At 35.9% G+C, this 11,205-nt stretch overlaps 1 protein-coding gene across 1 annotated transcript; it reads right to left on the bottom strand.

The window, feature by feature from the left end:
- Window positions 1–1,910: 1,910 nt before the first annotated feature.
- Window positions 1,911–5,217, bottom strand: aldoca (aldolase C, fructose-bisphosphate, a). The gene is made up of 8 exons (XM_055196138.2): window positions 5,098–5,217; window positions 4,783–4,994; window positions 4,646–4,700; window positions 3,257–3,417; window positions 3,092–3,175; window positions 2,842–3,016; window positions 2,572–2,771; window positions 1,911–2,499 (listed from the first exon to the last, which is right to left on the bottom strand). The coding sequence occupies exons 1-8, from the start codon at window positions 5,207–5,209 to the stop codon at window positions 2,404–2,406; spliced, it is 1,095 nt and encodes a 364-aa protein (XP_055052113.1). The 5' UTR covers window positions 5,210–5,217; the 3' UTR covers window positions 1,911–2,403.
- Window positions 5,218–11,205: the final 5,988 nt, after the last annotated feature.

The following is an 11,205-nucleotide window of genomic DNA, read 5'->3' on the forward strand; positions in this document are numbered from 1 at the left end:
AAAAATGCTTTTAAATATGAAAGATTAAAGGATTGAATGTAAAAGATTATTATTGAGTCTCTTGGACATAAATGAGGACTAATTATGAGACGTTAGAAGGCGCAAAGAGCTGCTTCACCTGCAGCCTGGTAAGTAAATAAATGCTTTGCTTTAAACAAATGCATCTGTTTTTAAATGTTTTTTTTAATGCTACCTCGCGGATTTATTGTATATGATGACTCTGTACCTGCGGATATGGTGAGATGAGAAACATTTTTAGGTAATGCTTAAAAAAAACTCTTTGCTAAAAAAACGCTGTCCAAAGTGCTGAAACGTGCGGAGAGCCGTTTGTAAATTCTTTATCTCCTGTTTGTTACAAATAAAGTATTTTTTAGAGTACAAACCTTATCTTACATACTTGTAAATTATTTAAATAAATTTAAATTTATATAAAATAAAATTATTTTTTGATGATATTGGATAGCCATACATTTAAAGCAATTACAAGCCTGCTTTTTTACTTCCATGACTAAAAGAAAACGGGTTTTAAAGCTTTTAATAAAAAAATAACAATTTCAATACAAGTGAAAACGACACAATTATTTAACATTAATCTTAAACTGGGGATCTTCTTCCTCTACTTAGTTTTTCAGTTTATAAAGTCCGTCATGTAAATAGGGATTAGATATAGCGCCAGCGCAACTTGCTTTTAAAGGGGATGAGAGCTGTGACTCTCATTGGTTTACTGCACGTTACGCCCAAAATACTCCCATTACAATAGGACCAACCCTTTTCGACCATGCGCTCGGCGCACAAACCATTTTTCCCGTCGTTAAATTAGCAAAAGTGGATTTGGACACGCCCATTTAGACATTGCGTTGTGCGATTTAGACAATGCGCTTAGATCGTTAAAATAGGGCCCAATGTGTTTTTAACCATAAACCGTACGCAATATTATACCAAATACACAAAATAACGTTGTTTTTTTATAGCAATGAAATAGGTGCACTTTATTTTTCATAGTTTAGTAAGTGCAAATTTCAGAATTGTCACGTCCATAACAGAGAAATGTCACATCCATAAAGTTATTTTTTCATGGTATTTCATGCATTCTGACCTACTAACACAGTTAAAGAGTTGGATGTCTAATGCTAAACATGGGCAAATGTTCAAAGAACCATTTGGATGTATGACAGAGTATTTCTGTGCCAAATACTGGCAATCCCAGGGAGAAAATAACGGAGTCATGTGTCACAGACAGTAAGTCAAATCAAATGTCTGTGTTTTGTTGGCAATCGACATGTAAGTGCATATAATGTAAATGACACAAACATGTAGTGAATTGTAAGTTATCCATAGATAGTGTTTTGTGTTTGCTCGTGACTCACTCCGCCCGCGGTACGCATCCAGAAGCTCAGAAAGTAGCTGTACAGCTGATCTGTCTTTCATAAATCTGATAAAAAGACTCTTCGGAGATAGGTACTCCAGATTAACATGAGATTAGCAGAAACTGCGCGTGTTATGTGACCTTAATAATAAATACTATTTTGTTTTTTGAAGAGCCGTCCCTTCTCCATTTGTTTGGCATTACTGTTGTTTGTGCCTTTAAATTTACAGAGTTACAATGATGTCTCTCAAAAACTGTTTTTTTGTCACATCGATAAAGCATGTATATTTCCCTCATCTAAAACAAAAAATCTCTGGACTCTATCATCAAGGGTTTTGGAAAATATAAACAATATATTGCTATGAAATTAGAAATTATATTTCAAGATTTAACTGCAAATGTCAAATCCATAATGTTGAAATTGCTCATAATTATTTTTGATATAAAACAAATATAGAGGAAAGTTACCATTAAATACAGTAAGTAATAAAAAGATTAGCATTTATATAATTTTTTTTATATAAAAATAAAGCACTGATGCAGCTTTTACCATAACAACAAATTTTATTGCAGCATTTTCAGTTTGTATTCCTTTTGTCAATGCTTAAAAAACACGAATTACCATACAGTTCTGCGACTCACTAACTTGTTATCCATGCTGTTATATTCATCAGAACAAAGGCTTCATTAAAGCTTTTGAATAATAAAATGGTGGAGTACAGAAGCATGGCACAAGTTAAATAATTGAAATACCCTTAAATGTTGGCAGTAACAGTAAGTGATAAGGATATATATATTACACAGTCACTTAAAACTTACCTATAAGCTATTCTTTCTGTTTTTATTAACACTGCCACAAAAGTATTATCTTAAAGAGAAGCTTTCATTTATATGTTTTTTATAACACAGCCAATTTCACATCATCAGTTTTATATTTATATCAGCATCATGAGTTCACAATAATCAATATAGATATGTTTAAGTGTTTTATATGGAAGTGGCAGTGATAATGCTGAACTATGAGAATCAGTGGCATTTTAATATGCATAGCTGGACAGGTAATGGGATAGACCAGTAGCTCCACTGCTGTCCCCACCAGTCGTGTACTTTCCTTGAGATGCCAGGCTGTTGATCTGAGAAGACAAAATAGACAAAAATCTATCTTTCTGTGTCTATCTTTAAATAAAGGAGGTTAGTTATCATACCTCTGCCCGTTTGATGAACTCCTCAGTTGCAGCGGTCTCATTTTCTCTCTGTCCACGCCAGGTCTTTAGTGCCGAGGCTTGCAGAGCTCGACCAAATGAGAAGGTGAGAGGCCAGGGTTTCACCAGCGGGCAGTTATTGATGGCATTAAGGTTAATGGAAGCCTCCTCTTCACTTTGACCGCCTGAGAGAAACGTCACTCCTGCAAGTAAAAAGTCATGAGGTGTGTTTACATAAAAAAATTGCGAGATACATTTGTAATACATCAGTACCTGTGACTGCAGGTGGGACAGTACGGCGCAAAGCCGTGAGTGTTGCCATGGCAACTTCTTCTGCACTGTATTTGGTTGGGCAGCCGTGTCCGGGCGTCACCATGTTGGGTTTGAGTAGTGTGCCTTCCAGATACACATGATGATCAAACATGGCTTTGTACACCGCTGCAAGCACCTGAGTCAAGGATTCATGATTCAAAGTCAGAATCCAGCTATTTTTAATGCGTGTCAAGGGGTGAAACTAACTAACCCTCTCTGTGACAAACTGGCATCGCTTCAAATCATGGTCTCCGTCAGGTAGGATCTCAGGTTCCACTATTGGTACGATTCCATGCTGAAAATATAGCATTAACAAAATCATAAACTCTGAATTGTTATACTTTTTATTAGTGAATTTGCTCTCAGTTTTGCTTACCTGCTGACAGACGCTAGCATAGCGGGCAAGAACCCTTGCATTTTCAGTAATACACAGATTGGACGGGGTGGTGCCACTGATTTTCATAACACAGCGCCACTTTGCAAAGTCAGCTCCGTCCTTTTTATACTGAGCACAGCGTTCTGAAAGGCCATCCAGACCTGTGGTGATGACAGTCAGTCGAGTTTTACTTTAAAACACCTCAAAGCTGACTTCAGGAACAAAAAGCTATTACACTGCCAGAAAGGGTGGTACCCTTTTAAAAAAGTACATTATTGCACCTAAAGAGATCATATTTGTACCTCAAATGTACATATTAGCAGTGTTGGGGAAAGTTACTTTTAAAAGTAATGCATTACAATATTAAGTTACTCCCCCAAAAAGTGCATTACTTAGTTACTTTTCATGGAAAGTAATACTTGCGTTACTTTTAAGTTACTTTTGCGTTACTTTTTCTTACTTGGCTAAGGCTTGATCTCTTTCAGGCCTGGCATGTGTTTTATATGAGTTCTGCATTCAGAAATTGCATATTTTCATCACAAAAATGTCAAGCTCTGGCCTGCCATCTCAGCTTCTGACTCAAACTGTTCCCACTAAGGCGCGCATAGATTGCGTAATTCTACGTGACTATGTTAAGTTTAATTCAGTACATAATTTTTTAACAAATTAATTAAACTGAAAAGTAACTCGCATTAAAATAACTTACAGGTGCAGTGTGTAGATTTTAGCGGCATCTGGCAGTAAGATTGTGAATTGCAACCAACGGCTCAGTCCACCATTCACCAAAACGCATAGAGAAGCTACAGTAGCCGCCAAAGGACAAACATGTTGTTTTACAGTGATAAAATGCGCTCTGTGCAGCAGTTTGTCCATTTAGGGCTACTGTAGAAACATGGCGTCACAAAATGCCGACTTCCATGTAAGGGGACCCGCAGTGTATGTAGATAAAAATGGCTCATTCTAAGGTAATAAACACATAACAGTTGATTTTGTAAGGTCTTTATACACCACGGATAATATAGTTATGTATATTATATTGCATTTCTGTCTTTAGATCCTTCTAAAAGTTACACACTGCACCTTTAAATGTTAATGTGTACATTTATAAAGTAATGCGTTACTTTACTTGTTACTTCAGAAAAGTTATATTATTACGTAACGCATGTTACTTGTAATGCGCTACCCCCAACAATGCATATTAGTAACAAATGTATGCATCTCTCTATACTAAATGATACATATTAGGACCTTTTTAAGAGGTACTACCTTAGTGACAGCAATAGGGACCATTTTTCTGACAGTGTATGCGAAATGTGTTCCCTCTAACAATATGGCCTACAATTAGATAGACATATAGAAAGTAATTGGTACACTTATGAGATGGTTTACCTTGTGCAGTGGTCTCTCCATTAGTCCCTGGCAAGGGCACTACACCTTTGTCAACCTGTAAGAAAATAATGTGTAGGAAAAACTCAAACTGACACATTTCGGTGCACTAATCACGTTTAACCTTTCTAAAACAATACCTTGATTCCTACAGTGATGCCCTTTTCTTTTATCATCTTAACAAATGGGACGCCATCATCAGAGTTCTGGTAGAGCGTTTCGTGGAAGAAGATAACCCCACCAATACAGCTGTCAATGCGGTCATCGGCAGTAAAGAGCACCTGGCGGTAGAGACGACGGTTCTCCTCTGTGTTCTCCACTCCTATTTGGTTCAAACGCTTCCCCATACTTCCTATAGAACATCCACAGAACCGAAGTGAGTTTTTACACCCAGATCACTACGTTCTTGCTGACACAACAAAATATCCATAGAAACTGGATAAAATCACACCAACCTATAGACTCATCCGCAGCTAGGATGCCTTTCCCTGGAGACACTATGCGAAGAGCTATCCCATGAAGCTCTTTCTTTTGCTCAGTGGTGAGGGAAGGAAACTGGTGGGTCATCCTGCACACCCGAGGCATATACAGGGAGTGCAGAATTATTAGGCAAGTTGTATTTTTGAGGATTACTTTTGTTATTGTACAACTACAGTGCTCTTGGTCAATTCAAAATGTTAACAAACCCTCAAACCTGAACATTTAAGTAGTAAAAGTGAAATTTTGGCTTTCTTAAGAGAATATTTCTATGTACATCATTATTAGGCAACTATTAGTGTGCAGAATTATTAGGCAACTAAATGAAAAACAAAGATTTTACCATCTCACTTGTTTTTTTCACCTGTTAAAGTGAGAATAATAAACAAACTCTACATATACAAAAAACAAAAAAACCAATAAAAAATAAAAAAAATATATAGACTCAGTGACCAATATAGCCACCCTTCTTTTCGATAACAGTCACAAGCCTTCCATTTACGGATTCAGTCAGTTTCTTGATCTGGTCTGAACCAACACTTTGTGCAGCCACAACTACAGCCTCCCAGACACTGTTCAGAGAGGTGTACGGTTTACCTTCACTGTAAATATCCTGCTTAAGAAGGGATCAAAAGTTCTCAATAGGGTTTAAGTCAGGTGAAGAAGGGGGCCATGGCATTAGTTTTTCACCTTTAAGGCCTTTACTGGCCAGCCACTCAGTTGAGTACTTTGATGCATGTGCTGAAGCGTTGTCTTGCATAAATAAGTCTTCTTAAAAGATGCAGATTTTTTCCTGTACCACTGCTTGAAGAAAGTGTCTTCTAAAAATTGGCAGTAGGTCTGAGAGTTGTTTTTATTTCCATTTTCAACCCAAAAAGGTCCAACAAGCTCATGTTTAATAATACCTGTCTGTGCCTGCCTGCCTGTAATGTAGAAGACACTTTCTTCAAGCAGTGGTACAGGAAAAAGTTTGCATCTTTCAAGAAGACTGATTATTTTGTAAGACAACGCTCCATCACATGCATCAAAGTACTCAACTGAGTGGCTGGCCAGTAAAGGCCTTAGAGATGAAATACTAATGCCATGGCCCCCTTCTTCACCTGACTTAAACCATATTGAGACCTTTTGATCCCTTCTTAAGCAGGATATTTACAGTGAAGGTAAACCGTACACCTCTCTGAACAGTGTCTGGGAGGCTGTGGTTGCACAAAATGTTGGTTCAGACCAGATCAAGAAACTGACTGAATCCGTGAATGGAAGGCTTGTGACTGTTATCGAAAAGAAGGGTGGCTATATTGGTCACTGAGTCTATATATATATATATTTTTTTTTTATTGTTTTATTATTTTTTTTGTAAATGTAGAGTTTGTCTATTATTCTCACTTTAACAGGTGAAAAAAACAAGTGAGATGGTAAAATCTTTGTTTTTCATTTAGTTGCCTAATAATTCTGCACACTAATAGTTGCCTAATAATGATGTACATAGAAATATTCTCTTAATAAAGCCAACATTTCACTTTTACTACTTAAATGTTCAGGTTTGAGGGTTTGTTAACATTTTTAATTGACCAAGAGCACTGCAGCTGTACAACAACAAAAGCAATCCTCAAAAACACAACCTGCCTAATAATTCTACACTCCCTGTAATATAATGCATACAATATAATCGACATTCAGCATTACCACCTTTATGCTGGGTTCCCAGCAAGCAAAAACCCAGACTTTGAAATGACGGCTAACTATAGACCCAATTTAGTCCGACTATAAGTAACCCACTTCTACCCTAAATAACCTTGAATTTGATTGCATGCCATTTTTGCCAAAATAATTTGAAGATGTATGATATGCCAACATGTAAGCAAAGTCAACAGGTGTTCAGGTGTTTGCTTTCATTTGTTTTAAACGTATATGTATCGTCTATTCTTGGGCTATGGTAGACGTCTATTAAACTTTCACTGACAGCCAAAATGTAGCCTTGTTTTAGCCAAAATTGCTTGCTGGGAATTGTTTCAAACCATGATTGGGTTAAAATAAGCTTAACAGTTTGGATTGGGTCCATATTTGACCCAACCATAGATTGAGACAACTCAAGTGTATTTTATATTGAAATAAATGCATAATCCACTGCCACTGTTAAAATATTTATTTATTAATTAAGACCTAAAAATTAATGCAATACAAATATTGCTCTCAATAAGATACAGATTTTTCGAATAATATACTGAGTTATTTTCAACCCAGCATTGGGTCAAAAAGGGACAAACACCACCTTTGGGTTAAATCAATCCAAAAAATATTTATATTTGACCCAACGTTGGGTTAAAAGAGCATTTTGCGTTGAAACAACCCAATGCAGTTTAAATTACAATGTGTTGGATTCGTTTCTTTTTGACCCAACGCTGTAGGTTGAAAATAACCCAAAATGTTGGTGTACTTAAATAATCTGAGAATAAATTAATAAATGAAATTTTAAAAAAAAATTCTTAAAACTTGGTCGATCTTTGTATAATATTATTAATTACTACACATTAATTTTTTCAATAGCATAAAACAAAGATTACGGCAGCTCTGCCTGTTGCACATGGTCGTAGGACATATAGACAATTTTGTTTTCTAATGACTAAAATACCAAATTACTGAAATAAATGTTTTCATGTTCACTTGTAAAAGCAAAAACGGGTAATAAATAAGTAAATTTTTTGCACTACAAATTGCACAAAAAGTTATTGGAAATTCAACAGATGGAAAGACAAAGTTACTCACTGAGAGCAGACTGAAGATCTCAGACCGAAGGGCTTTTTCCTACAGACGAGGAGAGACGTGACTGATTCTTTAACAGTGCCGCTGTCCCAGTTCTTTATGAAGGTGATATCCCAGAGGATGCTGACACTTGTGGGGCGGAGCTTAACATCATGCCCTCTTTAAGTTATTAGAGGAGGTTAAAGGCCATCAAAGGTTGTCCACCTGATCCCATTTCTCGTATGCCTACTCCTTATTTTACATACTCACTATTTAAAACTATCAAAGTGCATTTTACATTTTTTCTTAGATGGTTAAGAGTTCAGAGGATGTTCAAAGACTTAAGATAAAAGTGTCAATTATATTCTGTTAATAACTTGTAATGTATGTTAGATCATTTGTCAAAAAGGTATATTACACTGTAAAAAACAATCAGCATTTTTGTCAAATTAATATATATATTTTATGCTACTTTAACTTAAAATTAAGTTAAACAAGTTAAAATATAGTTTTTATAAGTTATGTTAACTACTTAAAATAGTATCTTGAATTGGCTTGTAAAACCAAGTTGTTTTAAGTTCATGCTTACTTTCTTACAGTGTTAAATTGTCTTTTTTAAAGTATTTGATTAATAGTGAAAACAGTGATCAGTTTTTAATTGCTGTATTATTGTTCATAACTTTAAGGCCATATAAGGGCTTTTGGGTCTCACCTGACTTGCTAAATTCCCATCCGGTATGCAAATATGTGACCCATGTCTGTGAATACCCACCTAAAGTCAATTTTTGTGATTCACTGTTTTCTACATAAAATCATTGTACATAATGTAAAGAACATGACTGAGTAAGGTCATGAGACTTTAGCCTGGATTTTATAGACAGGGTCACATATTTCCTGGGCAAATTAATTAATCTAATGTGACTCCACCATATAGGACAACGGAGCAACTTGGATTCAAGCATGTGTGGTAAAAAATTAGGTGGGGTCATGGCACAATTTCTGCTGATATACAGTACAGGTGAGTAGAGTTTAGATGACTTGATCTACTTTTTAAAGAATCAAAGTTTGAGGATTGAGAGTTGTTGCAACACAAAACATCTGTTTTAAAATCTGCTGCTGAGATACTGTGAGATTTGAATGAGGCTCATTCAGAACTGAAAGGAATACATGGAGAGAAATATCTGGGTTACATGTAAAGGATCTTCATTTGGCACCACGTTGTCAAGTGCATTATATGAAAGCAATAAGATATAAATGGCAGGTATAGAGGGATACCCAATGTTTCACTTTACGTGCAGATTCAAAACCCATATAAAGGAGACTCTCAAGAGAACTGTTAAGAGTTACAGATATTTTAAGCCACATCTACTGGGACTGTGATTTTTTTCCTGATACCTAATTAAAAACATTAATAATGATGCTTTATCTGGTGTTCAATTTTCAACCCTATTAAGGCTGTTCCCATTTGGGTTTGTCATGGTTCTCAAAAATAGGTCACACCAAAGTCTCAAAGTTGGATAATTGTCTACAGATATGTATTTTACCGTTCTATAATCTTTCAAAGCTCCTCTATATCAGCTGATGACCAAAATCTGTTTGGGTTGGTGATCAGTAAATCAATGTATATGATAAAGGCCATAGTATTTGATTTGATTACTGTAACTGGTGTACATGTATAAGAACCGCAGGAACTGATGAACAAAACCCAACAGGTCTTATAACCGTATACACCTAACATTGGTGAAGGCAAAAATAAATCAAATAAATAAGCTTTAAAGGTGCAGCGTGTAAATTTTAGTGGCATCTAGTGGTGAGGTTGCGAACTGCAACCAATGGGTCGGTTAACTGCCCACCTCTCGCTTTTAAATCGCATAGAGAAGCTACGGTAGCCGCCACCAGACAAACATGTCATCTTTGGAGACAGCTTCGTAAAAAAAGTTTGTCCGTTAAGTGCTTCTGTAGAAACATGACGGCACAAAATGGCGACTTCCATGTAAGGGGACCCTCGGTATGTAGATAAAAATGTCTCACTCTAAGGAAATAAAAACATAAGGGTTCATTATAAAAGGTCTTTATACACCCCTGATAATATAGGTTTGTGTATTATTTAGCATTTCTGTCAAGAGATCGGTCTAAAAATGACACACTGCACCTTTAAATAATCATAAACGTAATTATTTTGTATTACTGTGTTATTTGAGTTTCAGTTTTCTTGTAGGCTATTGACTCTATGTTCTGGATTTTTTTACGGTTTTGTGTTACCAACGTAATGTTGCGAGTTAACACATGTAGCATAATGCTTAGGTCTTGTAAATAAACTTCAAAAGCACTTATTTAGTATTTTAAATTCCATGTAAAGTCTGATATTAAATGTGTTCTTAGTTTGTCACATCACAGAAAAATGTGATTTTAACCACCCAGACAAATATGAATTGTTAAAAACTGCCAAGTAAATAAAAAAGTTATTAAAATCTTGTTCTCAAACGCTGGGGGCGTGTCAAATGTCAGCGCGGAAACCACGCCCACTCGCGGGAACGCTGCGGCTGCAACTTGAATGGATGCTCGCTATCGCTTCAGGGGCGGGGCCATGCGCGGTGGCTCCAAAGCGTCATCAAGCCACCGTTTTCTCCCCACAAACATTCTGAGCACAGAAATGTGGAAAAACTACGGAAGCAGAGAGAGGACATGCACTATTATTATTTTTGCTTGCTTGTTTTTTCATGATCTCGAGATAACAAAAGTTGTTTTCTCGTGATCACGACTTAATTTTCTCATGATCTCGAGAAAACAAAAGTTTTTTTTATCCTGACGTGATAATCCAAATGTCATAATGTAATTTCCTGTCCATAATATTTAGTGTATTTTGAAGTGGGCTGCTAGGGGTCTTCGCCGTTACCACACGTGTAGCCGATAGACTTAATAAATAAAGTTGGACGGTTCATGTTCATGAATTAAAGGAAACCATCTCTAAAGTAATACTGTACACGTTTCTATCTTCAATAATATTTAACAGTTTATTTAAATAGATATCAAAAATCTAAAAAGTGTGCATTATAGCTGACAACCTGTCACCGTAGACAACCACATAAACACATTGGTTTTTGTTGATCAGTCATTCCATTTAAATGGTGTTAAAAGTAGAAACGTGTATATTATTGAGTAAAATCTCATTTGTTCATCCATGCAAAATATGCTTTTGCTGTTTATAAACAAAACAACACGTTATATCGAGTACACGTAAGCTTTAATCACATTTTAAGAATACAAGTTTTGTTATCTCGAAATAATGATAAGTCGTGATCACGAGAAAAAAAATGATCTGAAATTACTTTACACATACTTTAATG

This window comes from Misgurnus anguillicaudatus, chromosome 24, assembly GCF_027580225.2.
Source record: "Misgurnus anguillicaudatus chromosome 24, ASM2758022v2, whole genome shotgun sequence".
Lineage (NCBI taxonomy): Eukaryota > Metazoa > Chordata > Actinopteri > Cypriniformes > Cobitidae > Misgurnus > Misgurnus anguillicaudatus.

Bases quoted from the DNA above. Each gene is read 5' to 3' on its own strand.
- aldoca (XM_055196138.2), bottom strand. From the start codon at position 5,209: ATGACCCACCAGTTTCCTTCCCTCACCACTGAGCAAAAGAAAGAGCTT. The intron at 4,995-5,097 runs GTTGGTGTGATT...GATGTTCTATAG, and splicing joins AGCTGCGGATGAGTCTATAG to GAAGTATGGGGAAGCGTTTG. The intron at 2,500-2,571 runs GTATGATAACTA...TTGTCTTCTCAG, and splicing joins AGTTCATCAAACGGGCAGAG to ATCAACAGCCTGGCATCTCA.